We start from the raw sequence: 14282 nt of genomic DNA on the forward strand, positions 1-14282 counted from the left end.
TGTTCAGTATAACCCGCCTTTCTCTTTGATATACACAGAAGGCTCGCACATTACCGACCCCTTTCCCTTGCCTTCCCACACATTGTTTTCACTCATTCACAGGCTTCATATAGGATGATAAATCATAGTCAACAGAGGGAAAGGAAGATAGAGGTTCCAAGCAATGTCAGTGGCGTTATCGCTCCAAATATGGCTGTGAGACAGAGCCCCATCAAAGGGTGAATGGGGAGCCTCTCACACTCTCAGAACAGTCCCACCTGCACCACTCATTTCACAGCCATCTTTAATCTGACCACGCTCTACTAACTAAATAGCACATGAGCCAGAGAATGCATGCAAATCTGCCGCCCAGTGAGTGACAGCAGCAAAACCCGGAGCCTGGCTGCTTTATTTACAGTAGGACATTATCGTCCAATGGTGTCTCAGGGGAGGGATGACGGGAATGTGGGAAACAAACATGATTACACCCCCTCCGCTTTTCAGATAACAGGAAGAGGAGGAGGAGGAGAGGAGAGGGGTGAGCAGAAAGACAAGGTGTTGTTTGATGTATTTGTTGAGTACAAGCCCAGGGTGAGAGGAGCTGCTGTGATGAAGAGACAACATGAGAAGAAGTTTGGGAGGGAAAGAAAAAAAGGAGTGAGAGGTAAAGCGCGAACAAAAAAGGGAAGGGCAATACAGAAAGTAGTGAGAAAAAGAAAGTGGGAGGAAGGAGGTGTCAGAGCACGGTGACAATGAGGTATGAAAGAAATGCAAGCGAGACACATAAGAGGTGGTGAAAAAACAGAATGGCTGAAGGGGAGGATGAGTTATTCAGAAGAGCAGAGTGGATCTCAGACGATGTCAATGAGTGCACAGCGGGTGAAGCATGGCTCTAAAAATGCAAAGAGCAGAAAAAGAGATGGCACAAGTGCAGACAGAAGGGGATTAAGAGGGACAGACAGGGCAAAAAAAAAAAAAAAAAAAGAGTGGGAGGTGTGTGGGCTCTGACCCTTACTGGCCCCATCAGGCCCTCGCAGGACGGTGCACTCCTCGATCTGGCCGAAGGTCTCAAACAGCCGCCGGACGTCATCCTCACTCTGCTGCTTGCCGAGCATTCCCACAAACAGCTTCCTGTCTTCTGGATAGGAAGAGGGGGAGGGGGGAGGGAAGGAGGGAGGTGGAAGAGAGGAGAGAACAGACAAATGCTACAGCTGATGGCACCGTTCTGCTGAGCTGAGAGGAACTTGTGCATCTCACCCCCCACCTACCCCACCCCCCTTTATCAGCAGTCTGCTGTGTTGAGCCTACGCTGCTGCTACATGCTGCTCCTGCTGCTGTTGTTGTTGTTGATCTTGCTGTTGTGTGGTGTGCCACCCCACCCCGGAATGAGGGTGAGATATATTCCCGTTTCGAGTGAGCTATTCAAGTCTGCCACCGTGATGTTTGATACAGATGATGTTTTGAGCCTTGTGGGTTTCAGGTAAAGGTAGAAAGAGAGTGGGAAAATTTTGCTCAGGTAGACAAACTGTTAGATCATCTGGATCCTTAAGTCACTAAGTTGAAAGAGAACAAGGAACAAGAACATGGTATAACATTTTCTCATCACCAAAGCAATAGGAATTATAATAAGCAAGAGTAAACTCTGTGTCAGAGGTGCTGGGCTGCTGGGCCATGAATAATATCCAAAGGAGAATTACAGACCTTCTCTCATTCACAGCACATTCTGCCAAGTGATAAATCGTGTACTGGTTTCTGTTTAAAGTCTATTGTCATCTTCTCCACTTTCTGTTGACTATAACATGTGAAACATGTTGTAAAGAGAAAAAGTTTAGCACACTCTCACTTACAGGGCATATCTTCAATATGAGTGACTGTGGGGAACTTTAAGTCAAGGAGCAAATACTTTGGGAAAATGAGTCAAGTAAAATTTAAAAATGAACATAATTCTGTGCATTGTTTGGTGTTGGATGAAGCTTTACAGTGTGAAGTTGTTTGTGGGTAATTATCAGCCAAAGGTTTTGCAGATTTCTCGTTTTTCAACTCCAATTGCAACAAATAAAAACAAGAATTAGCAAGGTTCACTTAGTGCAACTCTTGTCTTCCTACTATTTTGTGCACACACTGCATATGCAGCATGTTGTTTTCAAATTAAATGGTGAATTAGTTTTTTTTTCAGTATAACATAACCACAGTAACCATGACCAAGACCTATTACTACCTCCTCAGCCCAGTGATGGAGAATGGTGTTTGCAGAAACCCTTGCAAAACATTATAACTATGAGCATCAAGGTGTAGTTCTCATGCCTCAGAACTAAAGACTGCCAAAGCATTATAGTAGGCAGTTGATATTGCATTGTACAGTATAAACCCCTGACTAAATATTTCTGTTGAATCTGTGGTGGTGTGATTAGCTTGCTTACTTTTCACCATTATGAATAAACAATTGTAGGTTTTTTTTCAAAAATAGGAAAAATGTAGCAGATCTACCTCTACTTCTATAAGTGAACTTACATCTGGCTCGGATGTATGGGCTCTATACCACTAAATTTTGGCCAGTCAGAAAGCTGGATTTTTCTAATTAATCTTCCTGTGGCTCTGGCATTAGACAGAGAATTCATCTTCCTTACATCTTTTACATTATGCATCCCCCATTCTGCTGTGTTGTGGAATGAAATAGCTACTAGCAAGAACCCATCGCCAGAACTGATGGAAAGTGGCAGGAAGAGGAAGAAGAGTTTATTGGAAATGACACTGTTGATCTTCAGTGTGAGTCATTTGACTGGTAGGGAGCGGGTGAGGAGCAGGGAGGAGTGGAAGGCGAGAGCATCACCTGGGCCTCGACAGATGTGACGCCTCCTGTACCTGCCAGGCCCCATTAGACGCAGCTGTTCTAAAAATAAAGCACCAGGGCTTCCTTTTTGCAGTGGGGAAATCGGATGCTGTTCCATTCCTGTAAAGTTCAAATGAGACACGTGCCTGCTACCCGCTTGGCCACACAAATGAGCACCCGCATAATCAATAAGGCCACGCTGCCTGGTCTCTACTGCTGATGCTGTAGCTGTGGTGTCAGTCCATGTTCCTATAGTCACACCTCACACAGCAGGATTTCTCAAACCCACCAGCTGAGCCTGCTCATTACTGGTCCTCATCCCTTGGAGCTCCAGGGTTGGAAGTGAGTAAGAACCCTGAGGAGATCACCACAGAGACAGCCACTTACACTGTCTGCTGGGATTTAGCAAAGGCCGACAGGAGGACAGACGACTAGCTGGATATCGGGCACCAGTGGAGGAGTTGCGTAGATGTAAAGTCAGCCCAGAACAGGTGTTGGAGAGAAATGAGCCTGACCCCTGTCTGTGGCAGCAAAGGTGAAACAGGCAACAGCTCGTCCAGAGCACATGTGACTTTGCCATGATCATCCCCTCCATCTTTCAGATTTTTACGGAGGTGTCACTGTTACAACTTAAATGGGCAGAGTGCGGTTTTACAGGCCTCCTGCAGTGTGTTAATGTTTTGGGACAAAAGTCTCATCTCGGTCCTGGCCCGAGGAGATCTAATGGCGGCTTTACAAGGCTAATTAACAAGCCATGAGAGAGGTAATGAACTTTCCAAATGTGCTGGCAAACGCAAAAATAAATTACACCCCAGTGAAGGCATTAAAGGAAGTGTGAGTGTACTTCGGAGCCTTCCTCTGGGAGAGCCACAGTGAGAAAATGAATTTGAAGCTGCTATCTTTTCATTGCCTGACCTAAGAGTGTCTCAGTCGGCCCACTGCATGCCCTGGCCAGAGTATAGATTGCTATTAATTAGTCCACTTTGCACCTGTCTCCAAAGCAGCGCTTATTGGATTTTGCAAGTTCCCGCTCATCTCCTATGGCCACTTGCAAGCATTAAATTGGCATTTTATGAATATGAATAAATATCTTGTAATGCACCCTCTCTGCACAAGGAGATGACTCCATGACTCCAAAGAGTTATCCATTAAAAGTGGGGAGTGGAGGGAAAAAGAATACTCTTGTCTAGTAGTCATGTATTTGCATTAAGAGGGGTGAAGGCCTTCCTATGGAAGTGACTGAGGATAGAGAAGTATGACAAAACTCATTGAGCTGACTGTTTGACCTCTTTGTACTTATCTCTCATTGAGAGAGGCTCATCTTATCCCTCTACCAGAGCTGAGCCACACAGATGGAGAACATTTGAGCTCTACAGCACTTCTCTGCCCTACTCTGAAGAGACCTTTGTAATCTGCACTTTCAAACCTTGCCACTGCTTTGAAATAATGATGTGCATGCGTGTGTGTGTGTGTGTGTGTGTGTGTGTGTGTAAAAAGCCTGGGTGTATAATTTAGATTTTCCTGTTGCATACTCAAACACCATGAATTAATCCATGTACTTAGATAACGTTTCTGCTACATACTTTAAAATGTAATTAGCAGATTCAAGGATATGTAAACTTTTTTAAAGGAGTTGGGGTTTACGGCAGTACATGTGAACACTTCATTGATATTGCTTGTCAATGCATTCTGTAATATACCTATACGTCAGGTAGGTGAAGAAATTGCTTCAGCCTGTACACACTTTCTCTCACACACACAGTCATAACACACATCACTTTTTTTGTTCCCCCTGTGTCTCATCTCCTGACTGAAGGTGGGAGCAGCTGAGTGGAAAATGGTTCCATGTCAGTCTCCAGCCATGTCCAAACTGAGGTGGCATGTGGACAGCCCCATTTTATGAATGCAAATAAAAAAGGAGATCAAAAAAGTTATCAAAACACTACTGACATGTGACAATTGCTTGTCTCAGGAAGCCTTTTCATTTCAGCGCCCGGTATATTAAAAATTAATGGATTTTGCACAGACGCCATATGCTGTCAAGATTGATGCTTCTCTCCCAGGAATAAAGTGCTACTTGTGTTGTAGGCTGCACTATGTGCATATAGATTGTGCTGTTCTTTCCCTCTCTTCTCTTTTTGTCTATCCATTGCTCTCTCTGTATCTTCCTCTTAATCCTTCTTTGCCATCCCTCACACTACTCTTTCTCTCCAGGCATAGAATTAGTTGCTGTGAAGCCTACTTTTCAAAATTTTCGGCTTTTGTTTGCCAATAATGGGAATATTCCCTTTAAAGAATTACTCTGTGCTCCTGTGTCGTGGTAAATATTTCTTTTTTTTCTCCTTTTCTTTTTTTATGATTCTATCACTTATTGCCCGCTGGCAGTAGTCAGGGAAGCTTGGTAGTAGTAAGTGTTCAGAAAGCATGGACAGCTGCATCCAACGATAAAAGATGCCTGCTAGGCCGCTGGGTGCATTTCAAATGCAGAGTAATGTTCCAGGCAGCACAACAGAGAAGTTGTGCTTCTTATGGACTCATTAGAAAAGCCTGACGCTGGTGTACTGCTGCCTGGGAGGACCGCCACCAGACACGCTCACACATGTAGGCGTACAGACTGGGTGTACAAAATGGTGGGAATGGCTTCTTAAATTTGAGTTAGACTTTGTTTTTCACCATCTACTATATTTCCCCATTGTGTGGAGGGTACAGGAGTCTGTTTGGAATCAAAAGATGCCATTTACTTTCAGAATAAGCTTTTTAGATGAGCATCACACATTTACATGATGGAGGGAAGAAAATCCTAGAATAACCTTTTTGTAGACATTTGCTGTTGTCAAAGACAGTGTTTTGTTATTTTGTATTATTTTAACTTTTTAAATCTGGAGTTAAGACTACTTTGGCCACAGCACTTGCATTCTTAACAGAACAGACTGAATTTTCCCAAATAACTTTAGACAATAATTGACCTCCAACAGGCCTCATTTGGTCACAAAGAAATAAAGAAATAGTGCTGAACCGTTATATTAATTAATTGATTTATCATTGGTGAGACAAGCACTCACCTATAAAAGTATATAATAGGATAGTTATTAATGAAAAATGTTCAATTTTGGACATACAAAAAAAACAAACAAAAAACAAACACTAAACGCAGCTATCAGTGCAACTGGAAAAATTGCTGATGCTGTATAGTGAGTGAGGGACAATTACTTGCTATAATGGCAATGAATGATAAGGATGACTGAAATGTATCCACAACAAATTCATTTTGAGTAAATGGCTTTCAAAATAGGCCAGAGCAAAACATCATAAACACAAATGGAAGCATGTTAACTCAAAAGAAGAAAAAAAGTTTCTGATGCAGCATAGGCATACTGTGCATCTCACATTGTGCAACCACTGGTCAGCATTAAAAACATGCCTAACAACCTTTCCTGAGCAGGGTATTGTCCCAGAGAGAGAATACCCAGATGGTCGATGATTTCAGCCAGTACAGTATTTCAAAGTAATGCTGAAGTTTTACAGATTTTTCACTTTGCTGATAATAATAAAGTCCGTGGATAGTGTGATGAAGCTTCAGCTTGATACTCAGCAATGTATTCAGGAAAGTAGCTCAGGCTCTCCGCACCTCCTACTGTACATCATGGCAGATGCTCCTGAGTTAGTCAGCTGGGTTTACTAACATTCTTCAGCTGCTTTAGTGTTGTGGACTTATTTGTGTTACAAATATTAGCTATTCGCATCAATATAAAGTTTTTAAGCTCAAGTCTTTAGAACAAATGCAAAAAAGGAGTAGCATGAGAAATATTTGATTTCATATTATAAAAATATAATGATGAAAAAGATGTTTAAAAAAATATTAAATGCTTAAACTTGATCTATAATTCAGTGTTAGCATTCATGATGCAATGTTGGAGTTCATGTAGAAAGTGTAATGTAGTGACTGGAACACAACATGCATGCTGTAGATATATGTTCAGCTGTGTTTCTAAACCCCAACAAGTGTTCTCTTTGCCTGTAAGCTTCAGACTTAAACTGCTTAATAAGCTCCATTCTACGTCTAACTCCTGTTTAGTTCCTACCCAGCTAACAGATGTAATTAGACCCCAGCTCAGTGAAAATAATGTGCAACCACACACTAAACCTTTCTGCTGCTGGTCCCAATCTGATGTATGCAAGTGGATTATCCAGTATAGTGAGGTGGTAAATGGAATAATCAGAGGAGAACAAACATTCAAATTGTCAGTGTATCAGGCACGATGAGGGGATACAGGCTTCGTGTTTGTAAATGCATTACTCATACCTCTAGAGCTGTCACATCCATTTACCCAAGGGAGTGGGAGGGGAGCTTTAAACCTTCTGGTATGCATGATCAAAAACCAACACAGAACAACTGAGTAATTGCCTGTTGCGGCTTCTGTCCAAATATTTTAGCTTTTTTTCTACATTAGAAACATGTTCTGTAGTGGCTAGGCCCTATCGTAGAGCTCAGCAAAAAAGCACATCAATGCCTGAACACCCTAAATTAATTGCTGCAATGGTCAGTGTTGGAAATCTGTGCCTCCTTTGGTCTGTCCACGTGTCTCCATGTCTCCCTCTATCTCCATGTATTTCTCAGCACACACATATCAACTGCTGCCAGGGTTCTTCTTGACTTTTCAGAGTTTTGCACGATCGTGTCCAGAGGCACAGAGGGATCTTTTGGCTTCATTTGCATGTAAAGTGGAGCGTGCTCCTCTGTGGGTGTGAGGTGCCTCCAGACAGCCCCTCCCCTGTGGCCTGACAGACTGAGGCAGCCAGCAGCCCTCACTCTTCCCTACCTGCTGGGGTGGGGCATGATAGCACAGTGCGCAACATCTTAAGGTCCTGTCAATCTCTCCACTGCCCGACTGGGGTCAACCTTCTGAAGAGCAGCAGGTTGGCAAGGACAAACCCAACCCATTTACAAAGACTCCCCCCAGCCAGACAGACAAATGGACAAGATATTAAAAAGGTTCACACAGGGCTGCTGACTTTCAAATACAGGGATTGCAATGCTGCTGGCACTGTATAAGTATCCAATAAAACAAAAGTACAGAGAGCTAATAAACAAGAAGACTAGCGTAAGAGGAGTGTGTGGACAAATGCACCGTGAGTGGCACATTGTGAAAAAGTCGATGTTGATGGAGGTTGCTGGGCATTTCAGCAGAGTGTTGAAACCATCTTATCAGAGTTAATAAAAGGAGAGGGTGTTGCAGGCTGACCCATCATCTCTCTTCTCATCAGCGTGGTCTCCAGTCTCACAGCAGTGGCTAGAAGAGTGGGACCCGAGTCCAAGATTGTGTTTAGATAATGGCCATCTCCAATCATAGATAATCTGGCCCCATCTTTTCTTCACAGACACAGCGGCAGACAAGGTCAGGAGGAAAAAGATTCCTGGCGAGGCAAGGAGGAGATAGGGATGGGGCGGCTCTGAGATGATTTACTGCTGAGATTCACTCAGCTGCCTCCATCACCCTCCGTTAACTTTCTCATCCTGTCGTCTCTTCCCTTCTCGCTCTTTTTGTCTTCCATCTCTCACTCTCTTGCATTCCTCCATGGGCCTTGTACTGAATCCCCACCTCTCTCTCTATCACTCGCTTCATCTCTTCCCTTTGCACTGCAGTACCAATGAGACAAAGAGAGAGAAGAGAAAAGAAGGAAAGAAAGAAAGCAACAGAGAAAGAGAGAGTACAAGAGGTCTACTTTTCCTCATTTCTACCCCTTTAGGATTGAAGCAAATTGCCTGGGTTTCAAGAACAGATATAGTAGTGTGTCTGTTCCTGCACTGACCACAGAGTCAGTGAGCAAAGGACCCATGCCTTGATTGTGCCTCAATATCTCTGAGCTGAAATCATGGTTTGATAGAAATGGGCAGAAAAAAGTGGTGTTAAGCACATCAGATAAATGCGGACTTTGTGGGGAAGAGGTCGGCTGACTCAAGGAACAGAAATAGATTTAAAGGCTGTGAAGCTCCCCTCCCATGCTCCATTCTCTCTTGATAATCCAAGGAAAAAATAAAATAAGACATGAGTCATTGTAATAGACAGCCAGAGAATCAGCTCTGTGATCCACAATGGCAGCCGAGCGGCAGGACTGTGCGGCGCCGGTGCCCCCTAGTCATTTTCTGAGCTTCTACTTCTCCTCCTGACACTTCCATATCCCCAGAGAGAGGATGTCTCTCAGGGACACTGCAAAGAAAAGAAGGGCTACTGGAGTCTCCAGATGGAGTAATGGGTCCTAATGCCTTCACAGGTACGTAATTGAGACCCCTGCACAAGTTCCCATGACAGATAATTGCTGATGTCTTGGTAGTGATAAATGTGACTCTGTTCTATAGGTGCAAATGTTCAACACTGGGTTTGACAATGCAGAAGCCCCTCTGGGACTGGTGTACCTGACTAGTCCTCAGCCTTCCATAGACAAAGCCCTTGCAACTTTCTCTCCGTTAGTCGGCCCTAGCTGGGCTGTCTATTTTCCTTTAACCACAAGCCTTCATAGTAAATCTCATTTCATTGTCAGCCGCGACTGTGGTTTACTTCCCCGGCCTGTCTGCTGACTTCCTGTTGCCATTAACGCTCAATATCTCTGTTGGGGCCTGTCTGCTTGGTCTTATTTCATTCTGTGCTGTGTCCTATCCTGTCCTCCCATATAGAAAGTTCATCTGACAGACTAGCAGGGGCTGTGCCAGCCTAAGAGCCCTCTGTATTTCATTCACACTGCCTGTTCATCTCCCTTCTCTTTCTGCTGAAAAAAGGGTAGTAATTGATATTGGGACCCATCCATCCTCCCCTCTTAAGCCCAGCGATCCAATTTATCTTGGTGAGAATGCCGATTGGCTCTCACCCAGGCCTTGTCGGTCAGACTTTGCCTGTTTTTAGATGGCCGTTAATTAAAGTGCCGCCATGACAAAAATAAGATCTACATCGGGGTGTGTGTGGCAATAGAAATGGGCCATCTGATTCACACTTGACCACATAAATCAGCGAAGTGGCTCAGTCTAATCTGACCTAGGCAGTCTAAATCACCACTCTCAAATGCAAGCACAAGCCAGACACAGACCAGTCCAATTAAATCTAATTCCACCTATGTAAATCTTTAACTGGCTTAATCTGCATTAACCTCAGTGATGTTAGTCACAAATGGCTTCAGAATGATCTAGTCAATCACCATGCCAGTCAGACTAAAGATGGAGGGCAGAGGCTGTGCAAGGGAATGAGCACGATGTCAAAGCAGAGTTGTGTATTTCGATGTTATGATTCATGCTTTCAACATAAAGTTTTACTTTTTAAAGGAGAACATTCTTTTAATACAAATGATCTAATTTAATTTATAGGATGCATTTATGATGCATATACAGTATGTCAGTGGAGTCCAACTGAAAGTCTCTCACCACACATTTAATCATATTGAATCTGACTCAGGTAATTTTTAGATGGTTCAACAGTGTATTCCATACTATATAACCCCAGTGTGATCATATGGCAGTGCTATTAATGAAACAGAGAGATCGATAGGAAGCTAAGTGGATCAGTAGCTAAGTTAAGTTAAGTAGGTGAGTTGGAAGGTGGGTACTTTAAATACATTGAGTGAAAGATAGTGTAGCTCACATATATGTGTTCATTTTAGAGTCCAGAAACAGGGATTGTGTTTAACAGTCAATTATTTGTTCTCTCATTTCTACACAGATACTGTGTATAGCATAATGTAGTTACAACCTCCTTAAATCATGGCATGTCACACTTTGAGAGACTTGTACTGTCTCTTCCCTTCATTAAGTGACTTAAATAAATGTATACATTTAGTCAGTGATTGTGTCTCTCTCCAGGCTGAGCTGTTTCTGCTTATCTGTATATGTGGTACCCTGCCTCTTAACTGTAAGCAGACTTAACTATCAGTCTGTGGAGATCGAACGATTGGCATCCTCCCCTCCACATTCTTTTCCATCCTCTCTCTCTCATTTCTTTCCCTCTCTCCATGTCTCTGTCTTGTCTTTGAACTGCTCCCAGTGACTGTGAACCTGAGACAGCCCCTCTGCTGGCACAGATGGGAAGTCAATAGAAGCAAGTGACCTATATTACGGGCTACTCTACTAACTACCAATGTGTCTCAAGTGAGAGCAGAATATTAAGGATTGCATGTGTGTTATTCCTGTGTATTTGTCTGTTTGTGTGTGTATGTGTGTGTGTGTGTTTTTTAAGGGGGGTGTGCAACAGAGACCAGTAGAAGGTTAATTACCTCCTCGTCCTTCGCTGTCGGCTGGCTTCACCTGGATGGGCCGGTTCATCTGGAGAGAGAGAGAGAAGTAGAGGAGAGAAAGAGAAGGAGAGAGAAGGAAGAGAAGGGAAATCCCTGGTTAGCACGCAACAATAGGAGCAACCACTGCAATATGTGAAGTGGGAAAAGAACAAGTGAAATGTGGCAGTGTTCCTGGTGTTAATGTCCCGAGTTTGTCCTGCTCTGTGGCCTAAACACAAAAATCAAACAGTGACGATACTGTAAAAGAGATAAATCTGTGCAGTGCTCCATGCCAGCGTGTTTAATTAATCCAGGGCACTGCCTCTAGAGATGCCTGAATTCCCCTCACAGTTCAGCAGAATTAGCACTTTTCAATGACGGAGCCACACTGGGTGTCAGATGGCACTTGGAGATTAATGCCATTACATCAGCCACTCCCAGCCCCACAGGGAAAGGTCCTTTCTGGCTGGCCCTTGCTCTTCCTGTCCCCTCCTGGCTCCAGACTCCCAGTCACCAGCTATATCCTGCTCATCCCTGACCCTTAGCAATCCCTCTTTCTCTGCCTCCATCCTTTCTTCATCTCTTGCCGCTCTACCCAGAAGTCCTTTGGAAACTCACAACCAAAATCCCACCGGCCAGTCAGCCAACCCCACTCTTCCCTCCTGGAAACTATTGAGAGCCACTGAACAGCATAGCTGTGAAACAGCTTGTGAAAGGTTAACAGTGGCGAATCGATAAACAACCTTTGAAGATCCATTTCATAGTGAGGTGAAAGTAAAAGGACGGCAAGCTAACATAAAAAAACTCTTTTAAAAACTGCCTACTGTGAATAAAAACTCCCCTGGTTCTTTTTGCTCCCCTGACTATGGTTTCATTTTTTCTCACTCCCCAGAGTTTGAATATGAAAACAGAAAAACACTCGATCTTGTGCCGTCTCTAAAACAGGAATGATATTCCCCCGTTCCTCTGTGAAAACGGTGGGTGTTAAGAGCCACCCTCGAAGACCCCTGCTTATTGAGGCTACCCACGCATGTCATATTTGGCATTGTGTTTTATATTTGGCATTTTGTTCTTCTGGCTTCAGTTGGCAGTGGGCCTATCTTTCTAACTAGGCCATGTAGACAGGTCCATCATGTGAGTGCCAGTGAATGGCACACGGTACTGCCCACTCAGATCAGTCAGCTAGGGCAGCACAGTGGGTGTTGGGCCCTCAGGCAACACAGCACTTGACAGCAGTTGACATGAGCCCGGACCACAGCCAAATATAGACCTAAGACTGGTGGACATGTATAGACAAGCGTATACATGGTGACACCCTGGGGACGCAATGTACTCGCCTAGCAATATGCTGTGACACTAGAACAAAGCTTTGAGATATGGTGGACGCATCACAAAGACAAACACATAAAGCCACGCGCGCACAAACACACACACACACACACACACACACACACACACACACACACACACACAGACTAACAGGCAATAAAATATACATGATAACTGTTTTTTCTAAACTAATAATATGTCATAACTAAGGTGAATAGTAAATATAGCATCATCATCAAGGTGAATGACACTGATAGCTTGCAAACACTAACAAACAAGAAAATACTGTCAAATCCTGTCTTTCTCAGAAATTTCTTGTACATTGCAATGTTTTGGGGATTTTATTGCCTTGTTAGAAAGACTGCCCTGCATATGAGCAAAGGTCATATAATCAGTGTCTGCAGCTGTCAGTGTCTGATGAGTTGAAGCATCACTGAGAAAGACACTGACCTGTTGATGCACTGCCAGTCACACTGAATGCACATCATCCATCAATACTAACAGCACTATTCTAACATACTTTACCAATTATTAAATTCAATTAAAAGGGAAGTAGAGGTGAATTACTTCTTTCAAGCCTGAAAAAAATCCTTGAGAGAGCAAGTTTCCTCATGGCCTTTGAGAGGGGCTGTAAGTCCAGATGTTTCAGCTCCAGCCATTACTCTGTTGGAGACAGGCTCATGGAGGCTGTGAGAGGAAGGAGTGAATGTGGGGTCCTGCTGGGTTTTTATAGTGTGGATCAAGGACTAAAGGGGCCTTTAGCACCATTATTATGTGCAGCCTTAAACATCCAGACTAAAACCTTTTCTATTGTCTTATCTCTTGCTGGATAACAGCCATCGGTGTTGCATTGAATATGTTTGCATGTGAGTCTTAGGTAAAGTTCAGGTAGGCAGAAGCATTGATGTATGTGATTGTGTGTTGGAGAGAATTAAGGTCAGTTGGAGCATTTTAAGCATTAAGTTAAGGTGCACTGTGTGCACATACTGTAAGTGTGTGTGTGTGTTGATGGCAGTTCAGGTTGGGGGCAGAATTTGTCTCACATAAGAGGTTTAGGGTAGTCCCAAGATCCCTGTCCAGTGATCAGTCAGCTTCCAGCTCTTAAATGACAGCGATTGGTCAGGAGGCTTCATTAGTAGCCCCTGAGCCACTGCAGCAACAAGAGTCATTAGACAACCCAAAAGTACACTTGGGGTTGCTAGGCAACCCGAGCGGAGGTGGCCGGCAGGCAGGCAAGGCAAGCTGGCCGTTGGTCTGCAGGCTGATAGCCAACCAATTGGCACTCTTTTCTTTCTTCTTTTTTTCTTTACTTGGTCCAAGGAGGTCATAGTGAGAGGGGAGGAAAAAAAGATTTCTCAACTCCCACCTTCCAGCATGTCCCACTTTCATGTCCCTTTTTAGCGACTGTGACAATAAGTTTTCAGAGCGAGTCTGCTGCAACTTTTGCTCCAGCTTCCTGCCAAATTATGGAGTTCATCTTGACGCCAGACTATGGAGCTGTGAGTAGCGCTGACATTCATATAGCAGCAGTTAAGATGTCTGCTCCTCTGAGCTACTTTATACCTCTACATATATTTTCTTGTGCAAACAGAGGAAATATTTGATGTTTTTAGCACACAAGCCTATTGCACAGAAATTTTGAAGTTGACTACTTTTATCCTCCCTCTCTCTCTCTCTCTCTCTCTCTCTCTCTCTCTCTCCCTCCCTCACACACACACACACACACAGACACAAAAAGTCTTGGGGCTCAATAACAGCAGGTGGCTTAGGTGACATTTTAATCCCTTATTACTGAGTGCAGGATTAGCCAACAGATCAAGGCAGAGTTAATTATATGAATTCATCAGAGGCTGGGCGAAGAGGCAGCCTGCTTTCCCCTTGGGCCAGG

General features: G+C 43.8%; 1 protein-coding gene across 9 annotated transcripts in view; it reads right to left on the reverse strand.

The window, feature by feature from the left end:
- celf6 (CUGBP Elav-like family member 6) overlaps positions 1-14282 on the reverse strand; it is a 130922-nt gene that overhangs the window by 31416 nt on the left and 85224 nt on the right. For 6 of the 9 annotated variants that reach the window (XM_071490048.1, XM_071490051.1, XM_071490054.1 and 3 more), the window contains 2 exons: positions 11066-11114; positions 989-1117 (listed from right to left, as the gene is read on the reverse strand). In XM_071490048.1, the coding sequence (XP_071346149.1) occupies positions 989-1117; positions 11066-11114 (178 nt within the window). The remainder of the gene's footprint in view (positions 1-988; positions 1118-11065; positions 11115-14282) is intronic. The other 3 variants (XM_071490052.1, XM_071490049.1, XM_071490056.1) reach the window with 1 other exon arrangement.

This window comes from Trachinotus anak, unplaced genomic scaffold, assembly GCF_046630095.1.
Source record: "Trachinotus anak isolate AG129_WGS33_773 ecotype Australia unplaced genomic scaffold, CSIRO_AGI_Tana_v1 ptg000011l, whole genome shotgun sequence".
Taxonomy (NCBI): Eukaryota; Metazoa; Chordata; class Actinopteri; order Carangiformes; family Carangidae; genus Trachinotus; species Trachinotus anak.